Below are 15,357 nucleotides of genomic sequence, written 5' to 3' on the forward strand. Positions count from 1 at the left end.
TAATATCTTCATTATTCTCCTAATCTAACGCATTTTCTTCATTTCATTATCTATCCGCAAAACCTACGAATATTGAAAAATTAATCGATGTCGTACTACTATAATTTTCAAATTTTTATTTTTATCTAATTTTAATTGAACTTTAATTTAATCTTATTATCGAATAAATATAATTTTAAGTTTCATTAAATTTTAATTTAATTCAGCTAGATGAAATGCTTGAATTTTATTATACATTTTTGAGATTGTTGGCACGGCGCGCGGTCAAAGTGTTAAATTGTAAAATATTCTAAGCATACTTTACTAAAATCTATCGTCTCTGCGTAGAATCGTCGTATCCAGTTTAATATCTTCATTATTCTCCTAATCTAACGCATTTTCTTCATTTCATTAACTATCCGCAAAACCTACGAATATTGAAAAATTGATCGATGTCGTACTACTATAATTTTCAAATTTTTATTTTTATCTAATTTTAATTGAATTTTAATTTAATCTTATTATCGAATAAATATAATTTTAAGTTTCATTAAATTTTAATTTAATGCAGCTAGATGAAATGCTTGAATTTTATTATACATTTTTGAGATTGTTGGCACGGCGCGCGGTCAAAGTGTTAAATTGTAAAATATTCTAAGCATACTTTACTAAAATCTATCGTCTCTACGTAGAATCGTCGTATCCAGTTTAATATCTTCATTATTCTCCTAATCTAACGCATTTTCTTCATTTCATTATCTATCCGCAAAACCTACGAATATTGAAAAATTAATCGATGTCGTACTACTACAGTTTCCAAATTTTTATTTTTATCTAATTTTAATTGAATTTTAATCTAATCTTATTATCGAATAAATATAATTTTAAGTTTAATTAAATTTTAATTCAATTCAAAACTGGATGAAATGCTTGAATTTTATTATACATTTTTGAGATTGTTGGCACGGCGGTCAAAGTGTTAAATTGTAAAATATTCTAAGCATACTTTACTAAAATCTATCGTCTCTGCGTAGAATCGTCGTATCCAGTTTAATATCTCTATGTTAACGTCTCGCCATTAGTTCTTTAAATCTCGGAATATCGTGAAGGAAAAGCTATACAGTAATGTCTCTCTAATTGACGCACGGATCGTCCACAAAAATGGACAATTTAGGGAGAAGAGAGACGATTATTCGATCCTTGCGGTTCATTTTTATAGTCACGAATTGTCAACAACTATAACAACGAGCTGCAAGGCAGCTCCTCTTCCCAAATTGTCCATTTTTGTGCACAATCTGAGCGTCAGTTAGGGAGACATTACTGTATAACGAACGATGAAAATATCGAAGTCCAAGAAGGATGGCTTACCTTGCGGGACAACAAGCCTGCTGTCGGCGTGCGATCGTTAGGATCGGACTCGGGAATCGGCTCATTAGGGTTCTCCATATGCATCCCCGGCCATCCCACCCAGACGCCATTTCCGCTGATTACTACTGGTGCTACCGCAGTTACGAGACCTCCGGCACTGAAAAGATGCATATGTAGACGTTATTAAACGGAAACCAGTGGACTTATTACATTTTGAAGTACTCAATAGTTTTACTAAAATATATTTATGTTAAAATATATAAAATAATTCAACTGCGATCCTGTTTGGATTTGGGAAGAGATTGGGGAAAATTTAGTAGTGGGATAAGCACATTGCTATTTTTCATCTGTAAACGGTAATAAACCTTTAAAATAGGTTTAGCGGGAGCTTTTATCGCGTGTTTCATTAATCTAAAAGCTTCTCGTTCCCTGAGAATTGTTACTGTATCGTTGATGATACAAGAAACTTGCATGTCGGTGAAAGACGAGGTCTATTGGACCGTTTACGAAGCAAACGATAGAAAAGATTTAAGAGTAGCGAATCTTTAGAACTGTTTCGTGAACGTGTCACCTCGAATTCAGTGATAAAATCGAAGAAAAGCGACGCAGTCTACAAAGTGTATCGCCAAATATCTACGTCTTCGATCGGTTGATTAGAATCGTTTCTTTTTTTTAAACAAAAAATTGTGAATATCGATCGTTCGAATAGAGACTTCAGAAACATTGCAGTATCAGAAGTCGGCATATTCGCAGTAGAACTACCGACTCGATGAAAATAACTAATTTAAATTGTTTTATTCAATAATTGCTAAGATCGCGATGTCACAGAGCTCTTCCTGTTACAATGTCTTAATCACTACCGCATTATCTTAACCCTCTTTTAAGTATTTCGTAAAAATTAGCAAAAACAAAAAAAAAAGCTGAAATAAAAAAATTGTTTAATTTTAAATCAAACAAATTTATGTGTTCTCTTTTCTTCCTCTTTTTGTATCCTCATTAATCCAATCCTTGGGACGGTTCTGCGTCACAAGCAAAACTAATCCGCGGTTTCACACCGAAAAATCAAAAAGTCGATCGCGATTAGACGATTAAGCGTTATCTTCTCGGCGTATCTGATCAAAAGATAGTTTACTTTTACTGGCGAGATAATCGGGTCGGTAGATTACGATTTTTTAAAGTGGCCAAAAGTGAATCAGGAATGAGTCAGACTGTCTATATCAGACGAGTGACTGAAATTAGAGTAGCCCAGTATCGAACGAGATAAAAATTGTAAAAACTGTATTGAGTTCCCGAAGCGCGAGAAGGACAGAATCGGAGTAGCCTAGTAGCCAAGAATTCAACTCCAGAAGTTCCCAAGAATTATAAGCTAGATATTGAAAGCTCGTAAGAATAAAAAAACTAGGTCTCAAAAATAGCTATACTTAGGGAACGTTCGATTGGACACTGGCAACGTCGACGATTGCAAATCTTAGCCTGCATACGTCCGTTTCTCGATCAGCATGCAAGCGTTTCCTAAGCGCACGTGTGCAAACCTCGGACGGATGCGTGACCATGCGATGACTTTTCTAGAATGGCCGCGATCTAGCATGCCCTCTGACCCACGTCGCACATTTGCACGCGTACCGACGAAGCGTGCTTGGACTGAAACCAACTTTCTTCGCTTTTACGTCCGATGAATAATCGACCCGTGCTTCGGATTCCGCGACGAACGCAGACGCTCGGTCAAATTCGAATTAAAGCTTCTGACTTACACATGCTGCTACGTCGATCGAGTACAGACAAACAAACGACATTGTCGAGAGATTTATCGCTGGCCCATTTCTATTCGAGCTTTCCGCTTCATTGTTTCTAAATAAAAACCACGAACCGAAGAAGGATTATTATCAATTCGTTAAAATAACGAAGCTTGAAATAACAGAAAAAGGTAATTTAAAGAATTTACAATATTTTCACTTAAAATATACATATATTTTTGCTATGTATGTATTTTGTTATATACCACCGGCATTGGTATTATCGGATGTGCAAGGGTTACTTCATGGTGCTGTAACTTTGCGAAAAATAATCGCTCGGCACGTTCCTTACTTTTTTTCGATTAAAGAAAAAGCATCGAACTTCGTTCTCCTGTAAACGGCGTCTTGGAAAAAATTTTTCACAAAGTCCGTGCGTTTAGTTGAATTTAGCAATTTTCAACACGATAAATATGGCCTCGCATTTGAAGGGTTACATTGGCAAGGGTATGTCAAACTTAACATCGAGAAATGTTATCTTCGAATGGAGGTTTCAAGCTTTGATTTAAAGGAAGAGTCATCATCCTACGATGATTTTTTTTTGCGGCGTTATCGTCGATCGAAGTGGACCAATTTTTATTCAAAAATTCTTCTGTGCTATAATTGTTTTGCGTTAGTATGCAAATAGCTGCACCTGTCGCAAAAAATGAGAGTAACTCAAAGATCGCATACTTTCCTTACAAATTTTAGTAGGTCGAAAGCGATGTATCGACGTTATTAAATGTTTTTATTCTTTCTACCGTTTGACATTACAAATACTCATTTTTGTCACGAATGCATAAAAAAAATCCGCGGTCTATTAATCATTTTACAGATGAGACGCGGACAGACGTAAAAGTCTAATGAGCATGTGTGCAGCCGTGAATGGGACGCGTTCGCAAACTAAGTTACTGGCACGGCATGGTTATAAATTTGTAATCGAACTTGGCTGTTATCCAGACCCGAGACAAAAGGGCTTTCAACGACCACGTTCGAACGCACTAGGTCAGACAGAATAGCTACAGTTGAGTCTGTTGTGCGCGGGCTGTTTCAAGGTGTGGTAGAAACACGGTAGAACCTCTCTATTATCCGAACTGGTCAAGGGACACACGAGTGTTTCAATGGCAGAGCAGAGATATCTTCTCGCGTTTCATTGAATAAATGTGAAGATTAAATAAATTTGAGAAAACGACAGGAAATTTTTAATATAATCTCTTCAATTTATTTCAAAGTTGATTGTACTAAACAGTAACAAGTACATATATTTTACATTACAATAAAAGTAACGTCAATTTTATTTTAAAAAATGAAATTTTCTTTCCAACGATATATTCCGCCACGATTTTTCATTACTTCTTGGACTAATTTTGGCATCCGTTTTATTAGTTTGTCTATTATTTCTGATCCTATTTGGTTCCGCGCATTTTGTAGTATGTTCCACATATTTAAAAAGCATATCGTACGAAACGAACTTATCGTATATTTTCAATGAACAAAATCAAATAAATAGATAAACTGATTACGCAATATTACCTACACAGAATGAAAAATTACAATTTATGCTACATCAGCTGGTGTCCTAATACTTTTTAAGGGGAGTGTACGTATGTGCTTCGACTCTGATGGATGGAGACGCTAATGAATGTAAGAATAGTAATTGAAAGTAATTGTGTACATTCTCGGGATCGCGGGTTTAATCAGGCCTAGGCTCAATGCCACGCCAAAGTAAACTACAGTACAAGCTAATTACACTACCAATTACACGATGACGTCGCGAAGAAATCTCGCTCGACGATCTCGCCGCGTTTGTAGAATGTTAATTGCAAGTTATCGTCGCGCTTCAGCGACCGATCATTCGTCGGTAATAATTACACCTACGCTTCTTCAATCATCGGCCTAATCGCGAGCAGAGTGCTCCAGCGGTATGGAGCTCCGCGGTTATCGCTTTTTAATTTTAGTGCGAAATATCTTCGACGGTAATCGCTTCTACATACTACGGTAATAAATCTATATATAGAACTGTAATCGAGAACCTGAAACAAAACGTTCGAACGATACCGTTGCTCTCGCCAGGAGCAACAAAAACACAGCCAAAACAAACGGAATATTTGTTTTTATAGCCTGGTCGGTCACCGAAGTTATTCGCAATTAATCGGAGGCTATTTAAAGACGATCTCCTTATCGCGTGAAATGCGTGAAATCTAATCCGTAATAAAACATGTTAATTTCGATGACACCTGTTGTTGACACGTCGAACTCTTAGGATCGCGGCTATTCCGACGAGCAACAACAGCGATTAAACCTGCACCGTGTCACTGTATCGATCGTGATCCTATCGGAGAAAAAAAAGAAAATACATATTGCTGCTATAATTCAATGCTGAGATATGTATAAATAATGAAGTTGAAAAAAGGCATGTAAAATTTTATTTTCTTAATAATAATTTGGTTCTCGAGAATAATGAAATACTACAAGAAATTGTTACTAAAGAAATAAAATAAAATAAATATAAATATAAATATAAATACGAAACAAGATACAATAAATACAAATATAAATATAAATAAATGTAATGATAAAATCTATACAAATGTAGATATTTCGATATCTCAATATTTCTCCATATACACACAAAGAACATAGAAATGGAATAGTGGGATGTAGTGATTGATACTTCTGCCTTATACATTTAAAGATATGTCAGTATTGCATTATCCAGATAATACTATTTCATACGATACATATGTATTAGAATATCTCCAAATCACATTTTTTTCAAATGTCTAAATATTGAATTAGAACAGCGAAATGTTTCCTAATTCTTAAAATACCAAAATTCCTCGTCGATACAGAAGAATGATTTTCACGGTGCAATATAAAAGTATAGCTCTTTAAACTTGATGACACTGTTCAATATCTCGCTTCTGTAATGAACGAGAAACATGCCTCTTCATTTTCGCGAAGACAGTGACAGAGATTTATGCGCGTGTTGCTGGAAATGAAACAATGATGCGAGGATGACAACTGCTCTGGCAGATATATTGTGATTGACACGAATCAAATCTCCGGTGTCGTTGCAAAACAATGCACGTTACGCGAGAAAGTACTTTATGATCTACAGCTGTCCTGATATTTTATTGTAGTTCTATTTAAGTACATCTCGATCTTCGCCTAAGACATTTAATTTAATGCTTTGAATAGTATTCTAACCCGTTTGTAAATAAATCAATAAATGAATCGATAAATAAAACAATAAATAAATAAATAAATCAACACATCAGTCAATAAATAAATAAATAAAATCAACACATAAGTCAATAAATAAATAAATAAATCAACATATAAGTCAATAAATCAATCAATAAATCAATCAATAAATCAATCAATAAATCAATCAATCAATTAAGAAATTATGACAATGTTAAGAACATCGAAATCTGACGACAGAAATTGAGCCCGCATTTTACAGAAAAATCTGTTACTTATGAACCGAGCGAAAACAACAGCGCGCGAAGCTACGCAGCAAACATAGTTGCACGCGCGCACAGACGCATCCGATTTCGAGGAGCAATCAATGCCATCGCTGACGAACTTCGTGTTTTTCCACGACTTTTATTGTGCGAGAACCGAGGAAGTGGCTCGGCTAAGGCAACCGCGATAATATATTACCGCACACGTAACACACAGCCAGCCGGTGAACACGTGGCCGCGCGCGGAATACCTTGTGAATGAACACGATCTCGAGATCGCTATCGATACGCGCCCGTTTATCGTTATCTCGGCGTTCTCGTCTACGGTCGCCACTTAGTTCCGGATCACGCATGTCCTCGAGTCATCGTTATCGGTGAGCATCGTGTAAGGAAGAAGCATCGCAGAAGAAATCAACGAATGCAGAGATAACTGCGTTTGAGGACCGCGTATCCCGATGATTTACGATTTGGAGAAACCGATGCGCGGAAAGTAACCGATTCGAGGACGTCGACTGCCGGGACGATTCCATTTTATAATAACACTAGATTTACCCTAAACGCGATTAACGTAGACGGTTATATAACAATAATAAGACTGGATTTATGTAAACCTCGTACGATTTCTACTATAATTAGACTGCGAATATTTATGCAGACTACAAATTTCCCGAGAAGATTGTACGAAGCAGGAATTAAATAAAGATAAGTTGTTTTTTTTCGATAACTGTGATCGGTTGCAAATAGCGTGATAACATTGTTAAATCGTCATACGTCTTCGCAATGTCATATTTCAGCTACTCAATTTATCGTAAGTGCATCGACCTAATTATGATAATAATTATAATATATATAATATATATATATATATAATATAATATTATAATATTATAATTATACTTATAATAATAATTATAATATATATGCTCGGATAAAGGAGTATATCTGAAAATTGCTCGTAGAGACGTTTTAATGGTACGAGGAATTGTAAAAGATAAAAACAGAAAGTGTTAGAAACGATTCGAACACGAAAACCGATCGGGGAAGTGAGGTCTGAATAATTTCGACGTCTGATCAGTGAGCACCATTTCCACTTGCAGTGGATGTGGACGACAACGATGCGGATCTTTGTGCGGAATAAAAATTGTTTAAACTAATTATAAGAAATGTAAGTTGCTTGAGAATATCTTTTCTCTCTTTTAATAATACCAATTAGTTGGAAATAATGGCACAATATGACGATCTCAGATTCGTTTAATGTCTTCACAGTTTTGTGTTCGATCGCCGTCGTTTTTGTCATAAATGCATAAAATCCTCTGGCCAATAAGAACATTACTTTATTACTCTGACATACATTTATAAATATTAACACAAATATAGCAAAAAAAAATATCCTAATCGAAGCACGCGTTTCATGTATACTCAGAGCTAATTTCTCCAATAGCCAAGATCATGATGAAAATCTAAAATAATGTTGAAGCGGGTAAATTCCAGAACGTGCGTTCTAGCAATATGTCCACGATGTCGTGGCTGGTCGATGTTTTCTCGTAACATTTCAATTCCCATCGACCGCAACTCTGTTATCAGCACGACCATTCATTCGTGATTCCCCGTTTTGATTTCGGCGCGGCGTCTGTTTACGATTCGTTGTTTGTTTGGCCCGGTTGCATCGGTCGCGGATACAGCGATTGCAACAATAAAAACCGCCGATTATCTGTAATGCGTGTTTACAGAGGCGCGGGCCTTTAATCTCCTGTTTCTTGGCAATCGCGGTCGCCTCGATGCCCGTGGATCCCGCGAAACAACGGTCGAATCGATGATAACGAAGAGAAGGGGGCACGATGGTGTCCCTGTTTTTCCGACGAAGTTTCTGCTTTACGAACGCGAGATTAGATTAGCCCCGGCGGTTCTATGCGTGTATCATTTTCTACTTGATCGGATCAGTTGCTGGATCCAGTCTTTTATATTCTAATTTTCTCCCTCTTCGTCGCTCTTCTCTTCGCGAGATACCGGCGAATCGCTGCCACGGAGATTTTCTAGCTTCAGCCCTGTTTTACGGATCGGACAATTTTTTCATGATCATTGCAATTTTCTCGCATCAATTTCTGATCATAGACTTTACAGTTTTATAGAGCTTATATACAGGGTGGATCGGAATTCGTAGTACAACCGAGCCGAGTGTGATTCTACGTGACAGAATAAGAAACAAATTTGGTATAAGATTTTTTTATCCGGAACTCCGTTTTCGAGAAAGTCGACAGTAAAGTTTATTCATTTTTGTGTGCAAGAAAGATTTAGTAGTCGTCTATTCTACCGTCGTCTAGTCTCCATCCAAGATAGTGTTTACAAACCTTGACAATGATGGAAACATTCCGTTTTTACTCACTGCATAGTGCGCAACAACTAATGTTTGTAAACACTATCTCGGACGGAGGCAACTGCGGTAGAAGAATAGTAGACGGCAACTAAATCTTTCTCATTCAAAATGAATAAACTTTAATGTCGATTTTCTCGAAAACGGAGTTCCGGATAAAAAAATGTTATACAAAATTTGTTTCTCATTCTTTTATGTAAAATCGCCATGTATAACTTTCTTATAGGTTCTACAATTTTTTGCAGAATCTTACATATTATGGACACATAGAATATTTTTTATTTTATTATTTCATTGGTCCTACAATTCTTTTCATTGATCCTAGAATTTTTTCAAAGACCCTACAATTTTTTCAAAGGTACTACAACTTTTTCAAACGCCCAACAATTTTTTCAGAAGCAGCACAATTTTTTCATTGGTACTAAAATTTGTTTCCGAGGTCCTACAATTTTGTCAAAGATCCTACAATTTTCTCTATTGCTTTATAATTTTTTCGCGGACTTCATAAATTTCTTTAAGATCCTACAACTCTCTGTGGATTCCGGTAATTTTTCAGAAGCCCCATTTCGTGACCATTTTGCGTCCTACGGGGCCATTGAATCGTTTCGATTGACCGCGGTCACGCTTTCTATTTTTCTCCGAGAATACTGGCCGCTTATCTGCGCACCGGTATCGACACACGGCTTCGTGATTCACGCTAATAATCAGATAAAATTTCTCTATTTATGTCACCACGCGGCCAGATAATCTCTTACATACACTGCCGAGGAGTCGCGCGCTAATCGATACTAAAGATAACATCGGTGAGGAAGTCGTTCATGCCATCCAAAACAAATGTGTGCCACGTTTTGGCACTTATCCTGCCCAATAACAATCACAGTTGTTGAATTTACACCGTAAGTACCGTCTCACAGAATATCGCAGAATGCAAGAACGTTGAGAAAATACATTTTCACCTCTCAATGTTTGTTGCAGTAAATAAATTAATTAAAATTAATTAAAATCCATATTTTAAATATTAGAATACATAAGTGGTCAAATATATAAAATATTAATATCTACAATATTACTCCAAATATAAGAAGAATACTACATGCAGCAGGTATAATAAAGTATCTGCTCGCGATCTCCGATTGAATTAAAGAAATTTATTAATATTGATGCATTAATGCGTTTGCACTTTGTTGCACAAGAGGACCGCGCTCAGTGGTACAACAAACCTATTGCAACAATGACACCTTTTTTTACCAAACGCAGCGCAACTGCAGCTGACATGCTGTACATATCCACTGGCGTGACTCGTCGCGTGCAACTGATTCTAAAACGGAATTCTCGGTAGCATCTATGAACGAATTGAAACAGAATTCTATGAGCGTGTTCTTACGACAAATTTCGTCACTGGCTACGCGGCGAGGCAAACCTGTCGACACAGAATCATCGCGCGATGTGTAATCACGAACTATTTTTTCGCTGACCATAAATAAACACGAGAAGTACAACGTCGGTGCGCGTCGGCCGCTAATTGCAAGTCGTAGTTAAGAAACATTTTCTATCGTTCAAACGATAGAGATTGAAAAATATTCAATAATCTCCCTGTTGTAAAAAGATCAACCGCGGGCGTGATTTTTTTCACACGGACTGGCGAGACGAAATTGAAATGAAAAATGTTCGACTTTCGAATAATAACTTCAGTAATACAATCTGAATTGAGAATAATAACATTTGGTTAAATCATTTTATTTGATGAACGCTAGAATTTATAATTATTTCCCATCGATCGTACAATTTTTTCGAGAGCTCCGCAATTATCTCATTGATCCTATAATTTTCTCGGAGGTCCTACAACTTTTTCGAAGGTCCTACAATTTTTTCGAAGGTTCTACAATTTTGTCAAAAGTCTTGCAATATTTCCCTCTTGCCTCTATTACATACGCAATCCTAAATATAAATAGTACCGAGTGAGAATAATAAAATATGAAAATAGAATACATACTAATATCATCGGTTACGTAAAAAGATAATATGTAACATAAGAAATCGAGTCGTAATTTCGAAGTACTGAACGTTAGTTAGTTAGTACTCTGACGAATATCCAAGGGAAATCTGAAGTAGCGAGCTACACATTGAAAAGTTGCGCGAACTAAATTTCCTTTTTCCGAGAATCAAAGAACGAAAAGGAGAGAGAAAAAGAGAGAGAGAGAGAGAGAAAAGAAAGAATAGAGGGAGGCAGACATTTATTGATTCACCGATTTCATCTTCAAGGACTCGTGTGCATCGTGAGAAGCCCTCTGTCTCCAGACACCTTATCAGACGATAAGGTTATTCCAATAGAAGACTATTTCCACAAACGTGCAAACAATAAAGAGGAAGAGAGACCCATGTATTACTAGTTCGCGATTTGCATTATTTTCAGGTCTCCACGGAACAGAAATTATATATTTCGACGACTCTGGTGATGTTAGTGCATATAATTAGTATATTACACCTTTCTCAAGATCAACATGGATCTTTTAATTTTTATTACACAAGACTATGTTAATCTGTTCTGAAATAACGATACTAATAACTCCAGCAAATACCGATGTTCTCGAGAAAAAGCATAGCCTAATTCTAATATTGCTAAATCTTTCGTTTTCTGTTCGATTCAAAGCGTCTGCTATTTCATAAAAGTACCAAACTATAATTTTGTTCGATGTTCGAACTGACTCGTTATCGAAAATACATCTTAGAAATCAATAGCGAAAAGTCAGCAGTTCTCCGAAAGTCTATAATCGAGAATTGTAATCACAAAAGCGTGGGAAATTCATTGAATTGCGTAATTAAATTCGCATTAGCATCGATCGGATCGCGCTTCCTTTCCGCGACGAGATTCTGAATTTTCAATCGTTCAGATCCTCGTTTTCGAGCAGTCGTGAATAATCGATGGAAAGAAACGAACAAGTGACGATCAACGAAAGGAACAAAAATTAAGAACAGATCGATTAAAGAAGATAAAATTGTACGGATTTTTAAAAAATTTGTTAAAGACTACTGATTCTTTAATGGCCTAATAGAGCATCGAACCGCGACCCTAACTACTAGACTACGGATCGTTATGCGAAATAAAAATTGTACATATGAGCCGTTTATTTTGAAAGTGGCATAAGTCACTTCTTCTTTTTTTTTTAAATGAAAAGATACCGTTCAATTGTAATTAGTGTAATGAACTCGATTTTTTTGAAAAAGTGACTTATACCACTTTCAAAATAAACGGCTCATATCAATTTCAAAATGCAAAATCGAAGCACAATTTGATTTCTTCCTGTAATAATTCGAATCGATACACCAACATATTTAGTTTTATTTTTCAATCTTGTCACAGCTTTTTTTACACACCCATTTACTGTCATAAACGCATAAAGATCCGCCGTCTATTAATTACTAATCGGCGAAGCGATCGCCACGGATCAGCGAACGATTAGTTCCGCAAAATATTTTCCAGCTGATCCGGTGCTCGTCACGCACGACAAACTCATTAAGAAGCGGGACACGGCTACGTGGGAAACCACTAACCTGTGTATTTTTCCCGGCGTCTCGGTCGACGCGTACTCCGCTGATATTTCTATCGGCTGGTTTACGCAACGGCATAAATTATCGGACAATCGAGTATTCATACGGAAGACTGTTGTCAACGCTGTCGATCTCGCGAGTCTCTTGCCGATACACTTGAAGATCCGCGTCGGGCTCGCGAAATCGTTGGAAAAACCAGCTGTCTGTTACCTAATTGCAGTTTTTGTTATTCGTAATGTGTCGCGATGTGGCGATCGTAAACAGTGCGCATTCGCCGGGATCGATGGTAGAAATCGAATAGACAAATTGTATTAGTAAAAGAACACGAAAACAGCCTGTACTCCATTAGCCATGCAAATATTCAATAACCGTGGCCGTAATTCCGGTTTAGCATTGATGTTGACGCCGTTCTCCGATTTCAGACTCTCGTAATTGTAAATAGCAATCACTGTGATCAGCGACGAGAAAATCAAGCATATTTCTCTAATTTCACTTCCAATGGAATCTTGCAGTATCTACATCGTTCTTCTCGCATTTTGGAACTTGAAAATTCAGGGGGAAAAAACCTTTTCATAATTTCTATCGACAATCCCAATTTAATCAAGGAAATAAAAGATTCTTTCGATTGTAACTTTCTGATCTGTGGTTTGGAAAACGAGTTGTACAGACGCCAAAATATAACCCTCTGCGAAAATGAACATGATAATATTGAAATTCCAGTGAATAACAACGAGGTAAACGTAGATCCAAGGAACATTGTAATCCCATTTCCGAGAATGCTCGGAAACTCTTAACAAAACAATATTTGGCACAAGTGAAACCAAGAACGTGTACATTCAAATTACTCACTCCTATATGAACTCGGAGAAAGTATATTCCCTACCAACTTCGCGGCATATTTAACAAGAAGTTAACAAATTGTACTACCTTGACCGAGGATTGAGCATACTAAAATAACCCACCAGTACATACTCTTTAAAAAACAGATAAACCACTTTGTATCAACTGTAACATTGAGCTTACAGTTAAGCACATTCTAATAGAATGTCCATCGTACAACGATATCAGGGAAAAAGTAAAAATGCCCAATAGCATCGAAAAATGTTTGGACAACTATAAACATGCGGCAAAAGTTATGTCGTATTTAGAAAAAAAGGAATCTAGAGGAGAATCTAGAGGAATCTAGATTGAGAAAATAATGTTGAAGCCATAGCGTTTAGTACAGATAATTTAATGTAAAAACTATTGTATATATTACATCTACATGTGAACCTACAAGTGGTAATCCTACAAGTGGTCGCTAATTGCTATTAAACATAAATAATGAAAAAAAATAGTAAATGATCGTCTACAAGGCAAAGTTTAGCGATCGATTTATGACCTAACCGAGTTATCACCTTTTGAATTCGATTTGGCAAAAATTCTATCGAAAAATGATTTTTAGACGAACAATAGATTCGTGTAAAACAGTGTTAGCCTTTCTAAAAGTTATCGAATTTCGCCATTCGATATTAACACTGACCTAACATATTTTATTTAATTACATACCTTTCCAACGTGGTCACTGATAACTAGATTGCGAATTTTATGCATTTATGACAAATATGATTAGGTGAAATACAGAACAGTAAGAACATTTGAAGAACTTAAAAATACTCGCCTCGTCTTTTTACGAAATTAATGTTTCACTAAAAAATAATTTGATGTTTCGGCTTGTTCATTTATTACCATTTCGATATCCATTTGATATCAAAGTACGTAGGCCATGCTGTAGAAATTAGGGACAGAAGATCGAAAAATGAATTACGAAAGATCGAATAGAAAGCATCGAACCTAGACTTGCAATTAGAGGAAAAGAGTACGAACGTTACGCGTCGACTTCCTAATACATTACCATTCGCAAATGAACGTGCATGCATGAGAGAGAATTTACATAACGCTATTCATTTCCATTATAATTGATTCTCGCATGTACTACAAGGTGCTATCGAATCAACCAACGCAAAAAAAGAGATATGCTTCGAACACTCTTGGGAGAACAACTTCAACTTTTCGCAATCTTGTTCCACCAGCATCGAGGCTTTATTTAACAGTTTACTAAAAATTTCTGCTGCATCTAAGTAGATCAATCCCTCGAATTTCTTGATCATAATCAGTTCAAATTATCTGCTCCGATTTATATATATCTGAATAATTACTCGATTTAAACACTAACCAAGTCAAATTGACTGGACTCTTAACTTTTCTTTTGCAATTATATTATAAAGATGTTTATTTGAGAAATGTTCTGATGAACTTCTTGGTCCAAGCATATATATATTTAAAAACAGAAATCGTTCGAAGTTTACGTAAAAAGAATCTTGTAATTATTACAGAATAATTCGATAGTTCTAGCGTTGATATAGAATTATGTCGATACAGATTTCGTGGAACGAAACCATTAAACGTCGTACGTTCAACGACAAAAAAAAGAGAATCATCATTTGTATCCAATTACAGAATATACACAGAATAATATTCAACAGATAATAATTTCAGGTTATTTTTATTTATCGGTATATTCTACATTCGAAAATAAGAAAAAAATGTCGCACAAACATAAGGCTAAAAAGTACTTAAAAATCCCGTCGAAATCGGTCGACGTTGTTACAAATAATTAAAGATCGTAAAAATTTGTGCGATTTCTACTTTTAAGAAATTGTAAAATAAAGCTGAAACTGAGACTTATATTCTCTTAGAAAGTCTAAATCTTTCAGTTAGTAATTACCTACAAACAAATCCCCGAACTTCGCTTATTTCTTAACGCCTCAGGGGTGGTGACCCCTCTTAAATCGCGGAAAAGAAAAACTAC

At 36.1% G+C, this 15,357-nt stretch overlaps 1 protein-coding gene across 2 annotated transcripts in view; it reads right to left on the minus strand.

Annotated features, from left to right (window-relative positions):
* Tps1 (Trehalose-6-phosphate synthase 1) overlaps positions 1-15,357 on the minus strand; it is a 47,573-nt gene that overhangs the window by 23,425 nt on the left and 8,791 nt on the right. For both annotated transcript variants that reach the window (XM_076520914.1, XM_076520913.1), the window contains one exon: positions 1,348-1,504. In XM_076520914.1, the coding sequence (XP_076377029.1) occupies positions 1,348-1,504 (157 nt within the window). The remainder of the gene's footprint in view (positions 1-1,347; positions 1,505-15,357) is intronic.

The sequence above is a fragment of the Megalopta genalis genome, chromosome 4, assembly GCF_051020955.1.
Source record: "Megalopta genalis isolate 19385.01 chromosome 4, iyMegGena1_principal, whole genome shotgun sequence".
Classification (NCBI taxonomy): Eukaryota; Metazoa; Arthropoda; class Insecta; order Hymenoptera; family Halictidae; genus Megalopta; species Megalopta genalis.